This window comes from Drosophila santomea, chromosome 3R (assembly GCF_016746245.2).
Source record: "Drosophila santomea strain STO CAGO 1482 chromosome 3R, Prin_Dsan_1.1, whole genome shotgun sequence".
Lineage (NCBI taxonomy): Eukaryota > Metazoa > Arthropoda > Insecta > Diptera > Drosophilidae > Drosophila > Drosophila santomea.
This window is the reverse complement of record NC_053019.2, coordinates 4635432-4655678: the sequence shown is the minus strand read 5'-3', so window position 1 is coordinate 4655678 and position 20247 is coordinate 4635432. Positions and strand designations below refer to the sequence as shown.

At 43.7% G+C, this 20247-nt stretch overlaps 4 protein-coding genes and 1 long non-coding RNA gene across 10 annotated transcripts in view; 3 read left to right on the top strand and 2 right to left on the bottom strand.

The window, feature by feature from the left end:
* The window catches only part of LOC120450872 (heparan-sulfate 6-O-sulfotransferase 2), a 79794-nt gene that overhangs the window by 58666 nt on the left and 881 nt on the right, over nt 1–20247 (top strand). For all 3 annotated transcript variants that reach the window (XM_039634098.1, XM_039634099.2, XM_039634100.2), the window contains exons 3-5: nt 11906–12232; nt 12296–12844; nt 12906–13090. In XM_039634098.1, the coding sequence (XP_039490032.1) occupies nt 11906–12232; nt 12296–12844; nt 12906–13090 (1061 nt within the window). The remainder of the gene's footprint in view (nt 1–11905; nt 12233–12295; nt 12845–12905; nt 13091–20247) is intronic.
* LOC120450874 lies at nt 1568–2101 on the bottom strand. Its single transcript, XM_039634102.1, has 2 exons — nt 1977–2101; nt 1568–1914 (listed from the first exon to the last, which is right to left on the bottom strand). The coding sequence occupies exons 1-2, from the start codon at nt 2033–2035 to the stop codon at nt 1722–1724; spliced, it is 252 nt and encodes an 83-aa protein (XP_039490036.1). The 5' UTR covers nt 2036–2101; the 3' UTR covers nt 1568–1721.
* On the bottom strand, nt 6599–7966 carry LOC120450875. 2 transcript variants are annotated; one of them, XR_005616332.1, is made up of 3 exons: nt 7833–7966; nt 7559–7779; nt 6599–6985 (listed from the first exon to the last, which is right to left on the bottom strand). It is a non-coding gene; the product is annotated as an uncharacterized LOC120450875 (long non-coding RNA). The 2 variants fall into 2 exon arrangements; XR_005616333.1 differs by having other exon boundaries at nt 7559–7770; nt 7833–7938.
* On the top strand, nt 8093–8558 carry LOC120450873. Its single transcript, XM_039634101.1, has 2 exons — nt 8093–8200; nt 8264–8558. Exons 1-2 carry the CDS (start codon nt 8119–8121, stop codon nt 8476–8478), a joined length of 297 nt encoding a protein of 98 aa, XP_039490035.1. The 5' UTR covers nt 8093–8118; the 3' UTR covers nt 8479–8558.
* On the top strand, nt 15334–18360 carry LOC120450871 (myosin-8). Of its 3 annotated transcripts, none has more exons than XM_039634096.2 (2): nt 15334–17440; nt 17531–18359. In XM_039634096.2, the coding sequence occupies exons 1-2, from the start codon at nt 15656–15658 to the stop codon at nt 18155–18157; spliced, it is 2412 nt and encodes an 803-aa protein (XP_039490030.1). In that variant the 5' UTR covers nt 15334–15655; the 3' UTR covers nt 18158–18359. The 3 variants fall into 3 exon arrangements, with proteins under 3 accessions (XP_039490030.1, XP_039490029.1, XP_039490028.1); XM_039634095.2 differs by having other exon boundaries at nt 17513–18359; XM_039634094.2 differs by having other exon boundaries at nt 15334–18360.

Sequence of the window (20247 nt, the reverse complement as noted above, 5' to 3'; positions counted from 1 at the left end):
CTAGCATTTGTCTAACATGGCGTATGTGTGATGTCAAAAGGCGTTGCACACTTTTAGGATCTCAGTAAGTCTGTTGAATCTGCACGATTCACGCTTAATATATGGCGAGAGAAGTGATGCATTTCAACATAACATACCACAGAATGCTCAAGTCTTAACATTTCAGAGACTCCTCGGCAACTTCTTAGTTTTCGTTGGCTCAACTCTTAGCTGGATTTCGGGGATTGTCGGAAACTTGTCTTCACTTTTGACTTGCTTTTTTGTGCGAAAGCAACACTGACAGCAGCTACAACAAATGACTCATTTTCCACGCACTTCATGTTTCTGTTGCAAAAGTTTTCGTCAGTCTCTGCAAAACCAAACAATGCCATCGCGCTGAGAAAGAGGATGAGCAATCAAACTGACTTCCACTTTTGACTTTCTGATTCATACATATACATCTGTACGAGTATAGTCGTGGTTTTGCGTTCCATGTAGTCAGGATATTTATCATACATTTGACTGCGCATTGCAATGGCATTGCTTTGATGCGGATTCCTTTGGCTCTCCCAGTTTCATATCTGCGGCAGTTTGGAACCGCCTTGATTCATAAATTATTTGATATTTCATTTCCTCTGCGTGATGCAGCAAAAAAGTAAAGTAAAATACAAAAATAAGTGCAGACTGGCTACTGGGAAGCAGCACAAGCAAATATACACAGAATCACAGTTCGCCTCTCCAAAAAGGACTATATTTCAGTCTCTGCCCCTCGGCGATGCAATAAAATGTCTGCTTCTGCTGATTTTGTTCGTTTCTTGTCCAAGCACAGCCAAAGTAAACATAATAATAATAATTTCAACTGCAACTTCAATTTTCTTCTTAAGAATACTTTAACATGTCCATGGAATGAATATAAAAATGGAAAGTGATAAAATCAGGGGAAGCAGAGGCAACTGGGAAAATAATGCGCAAGCAAGAATGACTATATTATAAACTTTAACTGAACTGCAATCTACGTTTTTATCAGCTTTCATGCAATAAATCCACGCCAAACGTGACTGTGTTCAAGTAGCGTGTAAGCTAGTGGATTTGAAGTGTAATACTTTTTATACAAGCTTTAGTTTTGTTTAATTTTCCAGTTTCGTGCGCTAAATCTGTCACTGCCATAATTTTTGAAATTGTTTTCTTTTTAATTTGATTATATTTTTTTAAACTGTAACGCCTACAAGTTGAACTGCAACGTCCGCACTCTCGAAAATTGAATGAATTTTTAAGTGTTTGTTATATGTTTTTCAATTTCACGCCCTTTCTTAGTCCAATTACAAAACACTGTTTTCAGTCTAATGAATGAAGTTCAGTCCATTAGGTGGCCCTTGTAGCTGATAAGGGAAAAACATTGCTGTTTAACTGCATGTCTGCATCTCCCGCGCACGGGAGTAACGGGTATCTAATAGTCGAGGAACTTGCCAAAAGTCATAACATGTTTTGGACCTTGCGAAATTAGCTTATTCTTTAAGACAAACGTGAAGAGAATTTGGTTTCTTAGGAAAAAGTTGGTTTTTCAAAGCAAATAAGATAACACAAATGATTTACATTTTTACGACTTGGGCGTTAACATGACCGATAAAGCACACAGTTAAGAGTTGCGTTATCGGGTACTCATTACGCATATTTTTTATTTTTACTTTTAATGAACCTTTACACCTAAAGGAAGTGGTGTGTGTTCTTTTCTTCCAAGATATTTACTCCTCTATTTTTATGCCAGTGGCGCAGTAGAACCACAGATCTGTGAAGCAAACACCTCCTTTTGTCCGTGCAGCCCAATATGCATTCTGTACATTCTGAGTAACCACCTTGGGTCTGCCAGTTGGCACGAAAAACCAGAAATCGTATGTGGGATTGTACGACAGAACTTTGCGTTCCAAGCCTTGGGAGCTAATAGAGGTTTGAACGTATTTAGTGTAACTGATTGTAATTTGATTAAAGTAAAGAGTTACCTTTGCTGGCTGGCTGGCAGCAGCAGGATAATTGCAATTATTATTGTAGCCCAGTTCATGTCGCAGGTGTCGGACTGACTGATTGCGAATGTGAGTTATTTGTGTTCTCACCTGCTATTATTCACGAGCCACTCGAGGCTATCGCCTCGCTTTGCCATAGAGTGCGATAAGGTAGTATAAAGTCGAAACAGCGCCACAAAAAAAATGTATTAAAAACCGAAAGCTGCATGCAATGCCATGCCGAAACGGAATAGAAATGAATTAGAGCTCACCTCCGAATGGCCTGCCAGCATGTTTTGGCCAAAAGTGAAGGATAAGGTCTGAAACCAAAAACAAAGCAAATACTATTTAAGTTGTTTTTGTTTTATTTTTTTTTTTGTTTGCAGGCTATTATGCATTCGTTGCGGCCAAAGGCGCGCATGAGCAATATCAAGTCACCTGTTTTTATATTGTTTTATGTCTCCCCTTTTTGGAAGCTAAAAAGGGAAAATTTATCATATAAACACAATAAATAAACACATTATGAGCGTAGGACAGCCACAAGAGGGTGTCGTCTTTCCCCTTTCTTGTCCGAAATCGGGCAACTAAATAAACATAAGAAGAAATGGGAGCAAGCCCAATAATGGCCCGGAAAAGACATTGTCTGTAGAATCTTGATATTCTTTGTGTGGCATATGAATGGGCAATCAATTGAGCCATACCCAACAAGACCCCTAAAACAACATCAAGTGCAATCGAAGACGATGGCACGTTGTGCAAATTTTTGTGCACGCAAATATGTGAATATTTATCTGTCCAACACTCAGCCCATAAAGGTAGAGTATCTGCCCATAAATAATGTCAAGTGGTGTAATTCCCCCTACGGTTTATTATTTGCAAGGAAAGTTTTCCTTTCCTTTTAGGGTATTTTCGCTGCTATTATTTTTGTTTCAAAGCGGTAAAAAGATGGTTTACTTTCTGGGACAATGGGTTGTCATTCGTCATGATTTGGTGCAGCCTTGCATGCAATAGCATAATAAGCCAAGCGAACAGCTCAGCTCCACCCCGCCGCCCTCAATTTATCCTGCTCGCGCGGCAGTCAACACTCATACGCCTCGTTGCACAGCTTGCTGCACGAGTCGCTTCATTGTTGTGGCATTTTGTATCACATTTTGAAACGCAGGCAACAGGCGACTGTGCACGCAGAATAATTAAAGTTTAAAATAGAATCCTAAAAGAAGCATTTAAATTATTTTGGCTGTTTTATTATTCTTTGTGTTTTGTACCTCTTATCATTTCAAATTGTCGTTTTATTGGTAATATAAGTAGTATATACATAAAGTTTATACAAAACGAACATTTAAAATCAAATAATGTCCGTTTAAATTGATGTTGCACTAAAGGATTAAAAAGTGCAGCAATCATTTAGTAGAGTAATTTGTATCTACTAACGCCATTATTCTCCAAGTGCAACGACATCATCGGAGATCTGAGAATGTATCGCAGCTAGTGCACATATTCAGAAACGAGCAAACGTGCCAGGCATGTGCCCGGATCCACCACTACCACCAGCACCACTACCGGGATGTGGAGTTTTGGGATGCCAGACAGGATGGTATGTGTTGCGCCGGCAACTGCCGAAAATAGCGGCATATAAAGTGCTTCGAATTTAATTAAGTTAAAATTGGACACTGTGTGCAGCTGATGGCCGGACAATGTGCAGTTTAGTTTTGCAGTTTCAATTACAAACAAAAACCCAATTAAGTTACATTTTGTTGTCCGTTTATGACAACCCGGCTAGGCACTTCATGGCTTTGGTTGCCGGGAACTTAACACTATTCTGATATCCTGTCATATGAGTAATTCGTAAAGTGCGTCTCCCTCCCTGGGTTTCACAGGGTTCCAATAATAACAGCCAGATTCCCAGGGGACATTAAACGCTTAGCAGATTAGCCAGAGCATTATTTTTTCTTCTGATTAAAGTGGGAGAATTTACCAACAAATGGCCGAAAGCCAAATCAAATCAGATGAAAACACAAAACAAAACGGACCAGAAACCGAAATAAAATAGGAGCGTACAAACAAAAGGCTGTGGAGGAAAAGTCCTGATGAAAAAAGGACAAATCCGATGTTTTTCCTTTTTTTTGACATTTCAATCAGCATTTTTCAAGCGTCTCGCACTTAAACACAAACACATGAAAGAAAACGTTAAGAAAATCGCATTATAGGAAAACATTTGACCATTTTTCATGTCCAGCCAAAACAAATGCCATACGAAAATTGAATTTGTGGCAAAAAGATGACAGTGCCAGAATAGATCGCGCAGTAAAAGTTCGTATATCCGCATTATATGGTGTACACCCGGCGTATGAGTAATTTCATTGAAAAAACACGTTTTGCCCAGCATGTTGGCGACAGAACAGCAGCAAAATAATATTATTAATCAATTAAAAAAGGAAACTGAATTTGATTACAGATTGCGGTCGCATGAATGTCAAGCTATGGCTACGTGCAATTTTTTATTGCACGCAGTTTATCCCATTCGCCTTAGATGAATTCCCCTCCAAATTTATTATATTATATAAATTCCTCTGCCTGACCACAGACAGACAGCTAACCTTATCCGTCAGTCTCAGATCTCTGATGCCCAGCATTACATATAATTCAGGGACTTCCGCTTTAAGGTTGATGTAAGTCCCGTCCTGGCATCCCCAGAAATACATGAAAAATTGCCAGGGTCCGCGAAAGTGCTCAGCACTAAACCCTCCAGAAAAAATGGTCTTTCATTTAAACTTACGCGCCAACTTGAGTACAATGAAAGCAAAAAGCAAATGTGAAACAGTTGCCCGCAACGAACAGCGGTGCCAGCAAGTAAAATGTAAAGTCCAAAAGTCCACTTAACAAGAAAATGGTTTTTATAAACATTTTTTTTTTGTTTTCTTACTCTATGCATTAAAACCATTTTCATACCCTCGCTTGTTATTAGCTTTGGTCGGTATGAGGGAGAAGCCAGCGCTATACAAAATACTTTGCACATTTTTATGACCGTGACAGTGCGACCAAGGTGCCCACGAAACTGCTCCTGGTCTTTGTCCACTCCCCCTTCGCAACTCCCATTTCCCATTTTCCATTTCCAGCCTGCCAGCCAGCCCCCTCCAATATATGTCACACTCCTCGCCCACACCAAGGTAAACCAAACAATTTTCCGTCGAGTTTATGAGCGTGAAAAAATGTTTACTGGTTAGAGCTTCGAAACGCTTCAACTTGTTTTAGTTTTCCTCAAATTTTATGCTCCTTTTTTTGCGAAATAAAGTCACTGTTTTATGCTCCAGGAAAAAAGGTAATTAAAAGATTTTTTTTACTATGACGTCACATGTCACATGTTTTTAAGTTACAAAGTTTAAAGTTCTAGGATGTTACAGTGTTAAAGATTATAGTTAAATAGTTATATAATTGTTCGGTTGCCAGGCTGTTTTTATATATGGAGTAATTCTTATATATCGTTTTACTCTATTGCTAGTTTCCATTTTAAAATTCATAACTCAATGCTAAGATACAAAAGTGTAAAAACAAAAATGCAGACATTGATTTCGCCCTTATCCTTCGTTTCAAGCCATTTCACATCATTTACTTCCTTCGAACTGAAGCCTGGGCCAAGATTGATTTCGTTTGTGGTCTGTGTTTCAGTTTCGCTTGGGAATTGGGTGTGGTATGGGCAACGAGAACGGATTCGCTCGGGTGGGATCTGGGTCTTTCCATTCGCATTAGGCATCATCAAGGTCCCCCATTCGAATGCCCATTCACCGCATCCTCATCAGTTGCGCTTCATTGTGTTTTATTCGTTGCCGCTGTTATCGCATGTTAACACTTCATAGCAAATCCTAGCCAGCCGGGTAGCCAGTCGTCCTGGCCTGATGTCCTTTCTCGTCATCATTGGAATGACCTTTCGTTTTGGGGCGTGTATGGCATGTAGCACTGTGGGAATCCCGAGCACGCTTAGTTAGTTTCTGCCACACGCTTTGCGTGCAAAATGTCAAAATACATTTTACTCGGATTTATGGTCACTGGTCGCCACCAAATGCTCCTCGCACTCCGCATCCTCGTTATACTTACATGTGGGATTTGTGCTTGTCTTTGGCTATTTTTGGGGATTTACACGCTTATCACACATACACACATGTCCAGGACGAAATGAAAATATTATGCTACATTTCATTAAAGAAACACTCACACAATCGCATTCCCACATCCTTGAATGCTTTACAGCCACTTAAAATAGATTAGCTTTCAACGTTTCGAGCTCTTAGGCGAAACAAAACTGAAAAAAAAGCAAAATGGAAATAATAAATGGCCCAACCATAATTCAAGTAGGTTTCTTGAGGAGTTCTTCCCTTCACATGCAATAGAAAAGCCATTGAAAACATAAGCAACTGTCAATGATTTAATGTCTAAAATCAGAAATAGTTATACGTGACAGGTCGCAGAAATGGCAAGTTCGAGGACCCCGGACAAAACGACACTTTGATAAATGAAATGGCAAACATTCGAAAGCCAACAGCTTCTCAATCATGGTATACACCATCCGGGAAGAGTGGTCTCAACGGAATGAAGACATCAGGAAGGTGGAATATAAAAAGCCATGATAAGGGAGTACTATCTCAAGGAGAATCAATTTATTTGCCTTTTTCAGCCGAAAATCTTTAAGTCCCAGCGATTATGGGCCCCAAGCACTGCGAACTACTGAAAAGGATCTGTTCACTTGATGGCCAATCCAAGCCCCTTCATATTTCATTTCATTCGCCACGGCTTCTTCAAAGTTATGGCAGCGTTGGGGCCCCAATCTCACATCACATCATCGTCTGCGAGAAGGCCAAACTAAAAATGCTCCTAAGCTCCATGCGGCCCCATCATCGCAATCTGTGTCCTGCTGTTGCCGCAGCTATTATTGTTCCTCCAACTCGCCGTTGTTGGCCCACAAAAAAAGGGCAAAAATATTAGCTGCCGCTCAATCGTTCTGCTGAGGGAGAATCCTTGAAAAAAAATAGGTAACGAAGAAAAGGGGTCAATGGGGGAATGAAAAAATAACGTAGAATGGTTTATTTATGCAAATTGTCAATGGTTTTTGCTGTTCAAAAGATAGACGAGCCATGGCGGCCGTCTGCTTTTAAACGAATTGCCTGCCAACTGAGTGACAGACCACTTTCATGGTTCCCACGACGTGCAACTAAGTCTTTAATTGAAATGTGTACCGTAGAAGAGAAGACTCTCTGGTAGGGTCATTGTCCAGCATCGGAGTAAATTAAACAAGTGCCCTCGGGAAGCAATTGGCAGGAGCAAATGAGCAGCGCTCAAAAGCAGGCAATAAAATATTTACTTCGCTCGCTAACGGCGTGACTTGGCCTAAACCCACACAAAGCCAGGAGAACTGGGGGTTGCTGGCATGCCAATACCTTAAACCCTGCCATGACCGCAATCTACACGATTTTCGTTGCAAATTTCACCCGCCACCGCAATTTTAGCTGCATATTTGTTCGAATGATAATCAAATGCAGGGCCCTATCCTCATTTATCATTCGGTTGGCCAGTTTGGGTTATATTTTTACCTTTCCGTTTTCCGAAATCCCTGTTCGAGGCATAGGTCATAGTTCAGCTTTATCTACGCAGCACAAGGGCTTTTGGGTATGCTGTTTCCTCTGCCGGCCTGAATGACGGCTTGAATAGCCCTTTGGTGGAACACTTTCTGTATCTGTCTGCGAATATTTGTACGTCCGAGTGGCTGTTGACCATTGGAATGGATTGGAGTGGATGCCCACAGCTTTTGTAGCTAACCAATGACACAATTAAATGCAGCGGAATGTGGCTTTTGAGCATACTTACTTGTTGGGCCTATAAAAATAACTAATTTGTTTCAATTCGTTTGTTATTTATTGTAATCAGAATTCACGCTGTTGAATTTTATTTATTATAAAGCTAAATTCCAAAGGAAATGGACAACAATTTGTAAAGGAAACCACATGTTACTAACATTTGCTTTATATATTTTTAAAACCATTACTTTTTATAATTTTTACGCCGTAGCTAATTGTCCCATGAAAACGATTTCTTTTGCCAAATGGCCTAGAACGCTTGCTCTTAGTTTTACATCTCATCTCGCACAACGCCCATGTTGCATCGGCAAACAACTTTGAAGCTTTTTTCTCTATTTATTCTGATGGGTTGTTCCTTAGTTTCCCCGTTAAGTGAACGTAGGTAAGCCAAAAAGTAGCATAAACAGAAGTCACAGGAACTGTGTGTCCCTACTCCTTTAGCCTGCGGGGAAAACGAGGAGCGAGCCTGCTTACTCTGCACTGAGCCCAAATGTTCACATCCCTACATCGAAGAGCCCCTTTGCGTTTTCATAAAAAGGTGTCGACTTGGATGTGGCTGCAAGTTTGGATATATTCGCCATGATCTCGATAACCGATGCATTTCCGTCCTGGAGTGCAAAATGCCAGTGCGCCAGCTTAGCGTTCCCATTTTTTAAAGTGTACTTAATCATATTTCATTTAAATTCAAATTCATGCCTTTCCAAACAAGCACGTATAATAAACTTAATTAATTGTACGTACATCCCAGTTTACATGGGATACAGTTTTTAGAAAATATGTTTACACCATACAAGATATAAAACAAATTGTAGAGACTTGAACTTTATTGCCAATGGCCATTCTACATTCCAAAGGTCTTTGTCAATTTACATGCTCCGAGATTTTTACAGACTTGTACTGCGTGCTCCATTTCTATGGCTCTTTCCCGACTCAGTTGTAGCTCTCTTTTCTTTAACGACAATGGCACGGAATTGTATCTTGGGAATTCAACGTTTTTGGCAGCGAAAGTTTTATTGTTGATTTTTGCGGTGCTCGAGATTTACGACTTCGTCGGTGTCCTGACCCCATTTCTAGGGAACTTCCTTCTGGTGTTGGAGGATCTGGTTTTTGTGGCCGGCTGCCAGTTCATAAAGCGAACAATCTTAAATCTGTGCTGCTTCTACAACATAAATATTAATTTAGCCGCAGTTTCTTTCGTTCTTTTACGTATTTTTGACTTTAGCTGTGGCTTTTGATGTGTGTCATTTGTTTGCTTGCACTTCATGAATGGAAATTATTGCCGAGCATTTTTATTTTTCAGCATGTTTTTATTGCTGGCTCTCGTCATGCTCATGCCGAAGTTAAATGGCTGCTTTGTTGGCTTTTATGAATGCAATCAGCAGCAAGATCAGACATTTTATGATGTCAACCTGTTCGGTTGATTGTTGATGTTATTATATTTAACAAAACCTGTAATGCCCCCAAGGAATCAAATTCACTGTTCTGGGTAATTTAGTGGATTATTGTAATCACATTTCCAATTACGCATAGAAAATGCACATTGTAATCTTTCAACTAGGGACTCGATATGCAAATTGAATTACATCCTTTCAGATTACTAAAAAAAATGCGCTTCCAAATTATTCAGTCATTATTGGGTGGAATCGGAATATATTTTGAGTGCAAACTCAGTGAAAATTTCGGCCTCGTCGTGTCTATCAATTATTTAGCATACTCGTATTTTGTAAATTTCTATTGGCTCTCAATTTGATTTCCCAGCGGAAATGCCAAAAAAAAAGTGCACACATCATTTTGCATTTCCGCTAAGCTGAATTAAATGTTTATACTTCCGCTGTGTGTGCGTCCAATGCGCATACATTTCTAACAAATTTACCACATAATGGTTGTTATTATATTATTTCACAAGACTGGGCACCGATTTTCGGGGAATAAAAGCAATTAACGTCTGGGCAAAGAGCTCACACGTTGCCGGACACAAAACAGTTATTATTATTATCATTTTTTCGTTGTGGAAGCTGTGGGCCTTCTGGGTGAATTCCATTTTAGTTATGTCGCTGTAGCACCGAAAACAAAATTAAATTACCCATTAGTGGTAGACTTTCCTCTCATTTTCGACTCACCAAATTGTATATTTAATGCGAATTTACGTGGTCCATATAAATTTACTATGTTTTGAATTTATTGCTCGTCATTAAGCCGCTGGACACACTGTCTCGCATTTAATGCGTTCTGCTCAAAGAAAATCTTGTTTTTAAAAGCTCATTTCAAGTGCTAGTAACTGACTTGAGCCACTAAACAACTTGACAACAATATATAAGAAACAAATAAACGGAACGAGAGCCACAAAGGGGATTAGGGTAAAGAGTCCTTGGACAGGACCCAACGATATCCCCCGATATCCTTTCCTTTCGTCTTTTTTTTTGTAGTATCGAATTGGTGCGCTGTGGTGGCGGGCACAATAAATTCAAAACTTTTCGCCCCAGGGCAGCACACCTAACAACTGGGTATTTCCCCTCTTCCATCACCCTTTTTTGCTGGACATTTAAATGGTGAATGGTGAACTTTTGTGGAAACAAGCTTACATGCATTCATGGTTCCACTCGCACTGAGTTCGATGGAGCAAAGACTTAATGATTGGGAGGAGGAAAGGCCTTGGCAACCCAGGAGCTCTTAATTCCTTATGGCCAGCAACGATTCCGCCTGCCTGCCAATTGTCTAATGAGCTGAGTTTTCCTCGGTTGTTTCTTGTTTTTCCCCGCTTCTCTTGTTGCGTGCTTTGCTCATTTTGGTTCAACTAAGCAGCGGAAATTGTTAGATAAGAGAATTTCACAAAAGTTGCTCATTTTAATCGAGAAACTTTCGTCTAGTTTGATTGCTGAGTGTGACTTTGTGTATGTGTGGCAGTCCCTGGCTTGTGGACAACTGAGGTCCTGTTTTATTTTCTATTCAGGCCTGGCTGAGGGGAAAATTGACGAATAATGACAACAACAAGGCGCAAAACTTATTCTAATTATAAAGTTTTGAAATGCAAATAGTCGAGGTCCTAAAATGCTTGAATATTTCTATATGTCACATGATGTGTTCTAAAAAACAAACTAAAGTTAAACAAAACTACCATCAACTTGAAATTAGAGCTTATCAATGTGGACAGAAGTTTACGTAGTGCCAAAGCGTCCCAGGAGACTACACACGGCGACTGTTAATATATATTTACGAAAAATTTAATTGTGTGTTGATGGTTTCATATAATCAACCACGGGCATATACATTTTTAGTTCAAAATATTGACATATTGGTTTTTATAACTATGGCCTATCCGGTTTTAAATCCAATTAGGAAAAGCAATCAATCCAGTTGGAAACCAGGAATATGAACATTCCAATTGAAAACCATACCCCAAATTCCTTAGTCATTTTTTTCACAGCATGAAGATATGCTACAAAACGTTTACTATCCTTTAGCTCTTTAGCTGTTTACACTTTTATCCACCTCCATTCAAATAATGGCAAGTAAATATTAAATATCTTCAAACAGCTCATATCCAATGTAATTGTTGTGAGTGCAGTGAAATGGGGATAAACTCATGTTCGATATTAATAAGCCTTGAGTGCGTGCCATCAATAAAAGTACACTTTCCACCAAGTAAATAAAGTGCGCAGACAAAGGAAAAAAGGAAAATGCGAACGGAGTGGGAAAATTCCACAAGCCTTCACTCTGCGTTAAATTAAGTTGCGTGTAGTTGGAGGAGTAACCTGTGTTGAGCCAAAAATATGCATTTAATCCTGTTGTGCATTTAATTAATGCGCAGAGTAAACACCTCGCCGCGCACACATTTGCGAACTTTTTGCAGTTTTTGCAGCCAATAAATTTACTTTAAGGCCCTTGGCGGTATTAAAAATTAAAGTTGAGAGAGCGTGAAAAATTCTTGCACCCTGAGTGAAGTGCATTAAATAAAAATGGACTTACTCCATACATTGAAATGGGAATTAAGAGCTTTATTTAATGGGTATAGGGCGTGTCGGTATTCCTTCCCATTGAACTCTGTGTAATATTTAATGTATTTCCTCCTCTTCGTAACCGCAGGTATGCGCCCTATCCAAACGTGCCGTCATACTGCAGTCCTCGGATATCCTCGCCTATAATGAGCTCTCACTCCATCAGGCCAACAGCATTAATGGCAATGCGAACGGCAATGGCAACGGTAACAGTGTGGGCGGCATCACGGCTATGGCCTCCAAGTCCTCCGCCCCGCAAAACATCATCGCCAATGCAGGGCTGAGTTACGAGGATGTGCTTAACGATGATTTTCAGTTCGACATGGATGGCCACGACGTGATGGTCTTCCTGCACATCCAGAAGACGGGCGGCACCTCGTTTGGCCGCCATTTGGTCAGGGATCTGGACCTAAAGGTGAGTAATTGATATATCCCAAAATGAGCTCCAGTAACTGATATGTTTTCCAATCATATCCAGCGTCCCTGTGAGTGCCAGCGGCAAAGGAAGCGTTGCTACTGCTTCCGACCGCATCGCAATGAGAACTGGCTCTTTTCCCGCTACTCGACGGGCTGGAAGTGCGGCCTCCACGCCGACTGGACCGAGCTCACCAGCTGCGTGGACGTGGAGCTGGACAAGAACGAAGGGGAGACGGCCAAGCGGCGGTACTTCTACATTTCGCTGCTGCGACAACCCATTGCCCGCTACATGTCCGAGTATCGACATGTGCGGCGGGGCGCCACCTGGAAGGGATCACGCCACTGGTGCCTGGGTCGCCAGGCCACCGCCGCCGAGCTGCCTGCTTGCTACAAGGGCAAGGACTGGCTGGACGTGGATCTCGACCAGTTCGCCGGCTGCGAGTCCAATCTGGCGGCTAACCGGCAGACCCGCATGCTGGCCGACCTCGCCCTCGTCGGCTGTTACAACAAGTCCTCGATGCCCGCCCACGAGCGGGATCGCGTGATGCTGGCCAGCGCAAAGCGCAATCTGGCCGCCATGGCCTACTTTGGACTGACTGAATATCAAAAGGTGAGTTTCTATAGTGAACTCCAAAGACTATAACTAATTGTATTTTCCCGCTTGCATTTAGATGTCCCAGTACATTTTCGAGGAGACTTTCAACCTGCGTTTCGCCATTCCCTTCGAGCAGCACAACACCACAATCTCGGCGACTGCTGTCCAGAATCTTCGACCCGACCAAAAGCGTCGCATCGACAAGCTCAACAGCCTGGACATCGAGCTGTACGCCTTTGCCAAGACATTGCTCTTTCAGCGGTGAGTACCACACACTGGCATCAGGATCTTTCCCTGGTCGCGACCTATGTATTGATATTTATAACACCCTGCTTAATTGGCTTATGTGCCGATAGAACATGGCTTTAGTTATGTTGTTTCCGTGTGCCCCTTCTTAGTTACCGTAGTAGCAGCTAGTTTATCTGGTCGGGAAAAACCCGATCCAAAGTCGTGGGTCCGGTTTCCTGAATCCTTTCCTGCAAAGCTTCATCGGGACGTCGCTCGAAGGTCAGTGACTCAGGTCCACGTACTCGTCCTTTAGTTGCGTTTTGTATGCCTTGAGGGTGCGAAACCCTTTGGATCATCAGGGGCCAAGTCAGTCCTTTGTTGCACTCACTTTGTGTTGTGATGACATTGGTTCTGGAACAGGAGAGTGCGAAGAAGGGAGAATGGATCCCATGGAACCATCATTAGATCGCGTTATCTTATAGCGCGTTCAATGAATAGCATTTATGCATGGCCAGGCATGGGAAAATAAGGTTGAAGGTGTCGCTGCGTAGGGTAAATGTCATTAACATCATTTATATTACTGTGCTGAACATCATCGGATCAGCCAATTGTGAAACCCCTTTCTCGTACAACTTCCATTTTCATTATAAGAGAGTTCGAAAAAGGCAACAAAACATGAAACTGTCCCACGAAATCTAAGTATTTTCAAAATGAATATTTATATGTAGGAAAATATTACCTTATAATAGATACGTGCTGTATAAAAACTTACACAGGTTATGAAGAACCCACATCAATTAAAAATTACTTATTGATTATTGATATTTTATTGATTTCCAGTCGATACCCCTTGATCTATGGAGCCCTCTATTATCTTTCCTTATGTCAATTATTTTTTTCTTGTCTTTGGCACAGCTGTGTGTGGCTGACCCACCCAGAATTTCATGCCTGTTTGCTTTAACCTAGAATAATCACCTCCCAGTTGCTAGAATCTGCCGACCATTGATTGCCATCAAAGGAAAAACCAGCTGAGCAGTTGGCAGTTGTGACAAACTCACTGGAAAGAAGAAGCCGAAAAATGACAGGATACACAGGCAGCCACCGCAGGACCAGCAGGATGTCATGAGGGTCCCTATCCAAATTAAGGACGGTCGATTGCCCAACTGCTTGGTGATATCACCTGAAAAATCAGTTCTCCCGACGCATTTCCATTTTCCACGCAATTCAATTCGCCTCAATTTCATTCAACTCATTGCGCAGGCGCAACTCGCCCATTTCCGACGCATTTTACTTTAATTATGCGGGCATCGGATTTCGTATCGAATTAACAAATTATGCTGGCTGCCAGCTGGGTTGGAGCTAACGGATAATGAAGCCCATCCAGCCATCAACTCATATCCTTGTATTCACTCGTAGCCTCGCCATCCTCGAAAGCAATCGCATTTACTTGTAGTCCTCAAAGGGAAGGAGAAGCCCGGGCAGATGTGAGTGCGTATGTCTCTGCTCGTCGGCCACGGCACATTTCCCATATGTATTTAAGCCAGGGAATGCGGAACCCCGTGGTCCTATCTCCACCCCTACCCATCTTCCTACCCCCACTTCGAACTCCGATCTCGAACCCTCCTCGTGCTGTCTTGAGCTACAATTGCAACATTTGCGCGCGCTAAAATGAAAACATTTCCTTCACATACACGAGGCCGACGTCTTGACAAACACACAGATAAGACGACCAGGGGATCAAGGACTGTGGCACGAACCACCACCAAATCAAGAAATGAGAAAAGAAATAACTCGGCTTACCTGAATTCTAGATACTCTTAGAAGAGTATTTTTGGGAGATTATACTACAAGTACAATTTTAATTTAAAGGTATCGAGATCAAAAGAACGATGCCTTGTAAAAATGGTATTCTTATTGATGAATTAACATCAGACTGATTAGAGAATAAGAACTTGTATAGAGCTTCTTCTATGCAGTTCTAGACAACTTAAAAACGTGCATTTGTGACTATGTTTCCTGTGTCCACAGATCCATAAGAGACATATAACACCGCACATATAGACAGTTATCGTTTTAAGGGCTCTGAAATAGCCAACCTGACATATAGGGTATAACCCACATACATAGGTGAAGCAATACAGGATCGTTGAAGCGACCCCTGCTCGAGGGTTGTTTTCTGTGCCTCCCCTGGCTCTGTCTCGTTCTGACACTCTACCCATCCCTCTTTCGCTCGCTCACTCCAGCTGGAGGAGATGTCTGCCTCAGAGATCTTGGACAGAAGGTGAGCTCAGTTAGGTTTTGACAGCGGAACGCGTAGGTACAGCGAAGCGGGTAGCAACGGGAAGCGGGTTTAGTGTAGAACAGAACAGAACAGACCACAAAGTACAGAAAAATTAAAAACGACTACAGACTACGATATTGTTAAACAGTTTACCTAAAAACAAACCGAAAGTTAAAGTTGTGTTTATGTTTAATCGTTGAGTTATTGTTATTTCAAAAGTTAAACGAGCGTTGTTATTGAGACATTAAGAAAAATACCAAAAATAATCGTTACCGAGTTAAACCAAAAGTTCAAAAAAACGAAAAAGCCTTTCGAAAATGTCTTTCTCCAAGGCTAAGCTAAAGCGTTTCAACGACGTGGATGTGGCCATCTGCGGGTCGCCGGCTGCGTCCAACAGCTCGGCGGGATCGGCGGGCAGTGCCACGCCCACCGCGTCTTCGGCAGCCGCTGCTCCGCCCACCGTTAAACCGGAGCGCAAGGAGCAGATCGAAAAGTTCTTCAAGGACGCCGTGCGCTTCGCGTCGAGCTCGAAGGAGGCCAAGGAATTCGCCATTCCCAAGGAGGACAAAAAGTCCAAGGGATTACGCCTCTTCCGTACTCCTTCGTTGCCGCAGCGCCTGCGCTTCCGTCCGACACCCAGTCACACAGATACGGCCACCGGAAGCGGAAGTGGCGCCTCAACAGCGGCATCCACTCCGCTGCATTCGGCAGCCACCACACCCGTGAAGGAGGCCAAGTCCGCCAGTCGTCTGAAGGGCAAGGAGGCACTCCAGTACGAAATCCGTCACAAGAACGAGCTGATCGAGAGCCAGTTGAGCCAACTGGACGTACTGCGCCGCCATGTGGATCAGTTAAAGGAAGCCGAGGCCAAGTTGCGCGAGGAGCATGAGTTGGCCACCAACAAGACGGACCAGCTCATTGAAGCCCTGACCACTGAGAATTTGTCGCACAAAGCTTTGAACGAGCAGATGGGCCAGGAGCACGCTGATCTCCTGGAGCGTTTGGCCGCCATGGAGCATCAGTTGCAGCAGCAGCGCGAGGAGCATGAGAGCCAAGTGGAGGCGTTGGTTGCCGAGAGCGAAGCACTGCGTCTTGCCAACGAGCTGCTCCAGGCGGCGAATGACGATCGTCAAAAGGTGGAGGAGCAGTTGCAAGCACAACTCTCTGCCCTTCAAGGAGACGTGGCTCAGGCCCGCGAGCACTGCAGCCTGGAACAGGCCAAGACCGCCGAGAACATCGAGCTGGTGGAGAATCTCCAGAAGAGCAATGCCTCCCTGTTGGCCGACGTGGTCCAGCTGAAGCAGCAGATCGAACAGGATGCCCTGTCCTACGCTCAGGAGGCCAAGAGCTGTCAGGCGGAACTGGAGTGTCTGAAGGTGGAGCGCAACACCCTGAAGAACGACTTGGCCAACAAGTGCACCTTGATCCGCTCGCTGCAAGACGAGCTCCTGGACAAGAACTGCGAGATCGATGCTCACTGCGACACTATCCGCCAGTTGTGCCGGGAACAGGCGCGCCACACCGAGCAGCAGCAGGCGGTGGCCAAGGTGCAGCAGCAGGTGGAGAGTGACCTGGAGAGCGCTGTGGAGCGGGAGAAGAGCTACTGGCGCGCCGAGCTGGACAAGCGCCAGAAGCTGGCCGAGAACGAGCTGATCAAGATCGAGCTGGAGAAGCAGGACGTGATGGTGCTGCTGGAGACCACTAATGATATGCTGCGCATGCGCGACGAGAAGCTGCAGAAGTGCGAGGAGCAGTTGCGCAACGGCATCGACTACTACATCCAGCTGAGCGACGCACTGCAGCAGCAGCTGGTGCAGCTGAAGCAGGACATGGCCAAGACGATCACCGAGAAGTACAACTATCAGTTGACTTTGACCAACACTCGAGCCACCGTCAACATACTGATGGAGCGTCTAAAGAAGTCCGATGCGGATGTGGAGCAGTACCGTGCGGAGCTCGAATCGGTGCAGCTGGCCAAGGGAGCGCTGGAGCAGAGCTATCTGGTGTTGCAGGCGGACGCAGAGCAACTGCGCCACCAATTGACCGAGAGCCAGGATGCGCTCAACGCACTGAGATCTTCCTCCCAGACGCTGCAGAGCGAGGTATCGTTGAAGGAGTCCTTGCTCCACGAGCTGCTCGCCGGCGAGGCGGAGACGTTGGCTAAATTCAATCAGATTGCAAACTCGTTCCAGGAGCGCATCGATGGCGACGCCCAACTGGCCCACTACCACGAGCTTCGCCGCAAGGACGAGACGCGCGAGGCCTATATGGTGGACATGAAGAAGGCGCTCGATGAGTTCGCCACTGTGCTGCAGTTCGCCCAGCTGGAGCTGGACAACAAGGAGCAAATGCTTGTGAAGGTCCGCGAGGAGTGCGAGCAGCTCAAGTTGGAGAACATTGCCCTCAAGTCCAAGCAACCGGCATCTGCCTCCCTGCTAGGAACACCTGGCAAAGCCAACCGCTCGAACACCACCGATCTGGAGAAGATCGAGGATCTGCTGTGCGACTCGGAGCTGCGATCCGACTGCGAGAAGATCACCTCGTGGCTGCTCAACTCCTCGGAGAAGTGCGTGCGCCAGGACAGCACCAGCGAGATCAGCGAGCTCCTTTCCGCCGGCAAGTGCTCGCCCCGTCCCGCCCCCCGCACTCCCAAGGCGGCGCCGCACACCCCGCGCAGTCCGCGCACCCCCCACACCCCCCACACCCCACGAACACCCCGCTCGGCGGCCAGTACTCCCAAGAAGACTGTCCTGTTCGCCGGCAAGGAGAACGTGCCCAGTCCGCCACAGAAGCAGGTGCTCAAGGCACGCAACATCTAGGCTATTCCTTTGTACCAACTACTCTATCGTACTATTATAAATTATATACCTTAGCTAAGATCCGATTCGAAATATAATAAATACACGTTGCACACAACACAGCCGGAGGTGTTTTTGAAATCTCTTTCGGGCACACTCCGACTAAATATCAAATATTTTGTGTTGTATCTTTCGCGTTTTTGTATGAGATTATCTAAATCTTATATACCATACCTTATTTATTAATGGGTTTTAAGACGGGAAATATCGTTACACTCAGTCTTTTCAAACCTTCATAGACATTGGATTATAGGCGTTATTGAACGTGGATTTTATTCTGAGCTTTTTTTAAGATATTTTATAATAAATAGTCTATATAGACTCATACTTGAATGTAACCAAAACCTTTTTGTGTATCAACTACTTTATTCATTTGTTAGCACATGTATACATTTATGGTCAAATTAGCTGTAAAAAAATAGTAAATTAAATTCTGATCTAAAATGTAGAAGTGTACAGTTTCATCATTACAAAGCAGCTTGATTCTGTAAACTTCGGTTTTAGAGGACGTCATATCTTGTATCTGCATTAAAAAAAGCCTGTACCTATAGGATGAGGAAATTGTTTACGTTTTTCATGCCAACCCCATAGAACTCGTTTTGATTTCTATGTGGTGGAATTTTCTCATGCTGAACCTCCTCAAAGAAAAAAAAAGTGGTGAGGGCTGCCACGCAATCCGATGGATTCTTGCGACGCTGATTACGCACACGTGTCCCTTGGCACCGCCTTATCCCCGATGGCTACTCGACGGGAACAGTTCCAGAGTTGCGCAGTTGCTAAGTTCCTCGAGCGAATCGGAACAGCTGCGACTGCGCTTCCTCCTCAAGGGTGGCTTAACTCAACCGTCTTGTAAATAGGTCCGAAAACGAAGGGAAATACCCATGCACCACCAACCACTGGTAGTTGCAAGCTCGCTTCATTAACTGTGACTTAAGCCTGTGGACGGGGTTTTCCCTCACCTTCTTTGTTTTTCCGCTCCTTTTCCTTCCCCGTAAAAATCTCTGGCTGCCTGGCTGCCTGGCTGCTTGGGAATGCATCCCAAGCGACCCTTTGTCTTGGGCCGCATAATAGCCGCTTATGACCTTTGACATTTTCTGCAATGCTCACATTGCCCCGGGCAAGGTAACTGAAGACTTGCCCAAGACATGGATTTATTCATTGTGCACATAGGTATATACAGCTGTACCTCGGGCAGCTGCATCAACAATTGAAGGTTCTCTTTTATGGTGGGGTGCATATAGAAAACCATTCTATTGCGCCGAAGTAAATTGAGCAGCTTTTGTAGGATTGGAGGGCTACAATGCAGAGAGTCGGGTGGAAATATTGCCAAGGAGGGCGAAGAGGAAATGCCTACACAAGTTGCTCCGTAAATCCCCGAAGAAAGTAAATTACGCATTCAGACAAATGGTGATTAAGGTATTCGTCTACCTACCTACTACCAACGGCATTTGCATTTCCACGGATCATATCAATATTAACAATTACGCCAGAGCTTCAACACTAACAGTTTTTGGCGGTTTGTGGGCGTTAGAGTGGGCGTGGCCAAAATTTTTTTTGGCAAATAGATAGAAATTTTCAAGACTAATACAAAAATGAAAAAAAATCTAAACATTTTTCAAAAGTGTGGGCGTGGCAGTTTTGGACGGCTTGTGGGCGTGAGAAACTTGCGCTGCGTATATATCCCTGGAGTCTGTGTGCTTAATCTCTTTCTAGCTTTAGTAGTTCCTGCGATCTCAGCGTTCTACGGACGGACAGGCAGACGGACAGACGGACAGACGCACGGACAGACGGACATGGCCAGATCGACTCGGCTATTAATCCTGATCAAGAATATATATACTTTCTATGGTCGGAAACGCTTCCTTCTGCCTGTTACATACTTTTCAACGAATCTAGTATACCCTTTTACTTTTAACAGGTATAAAAATGAAGCAAAAGAGGTCTTTTGTTTAAAATACCTGAAAACATATTTTCCCCGATACCAAATTTGTAACTAGAAATCGTACGTATTTATAGGAGTCGCATCACGGCTTCCAATTCCCATGCGATAT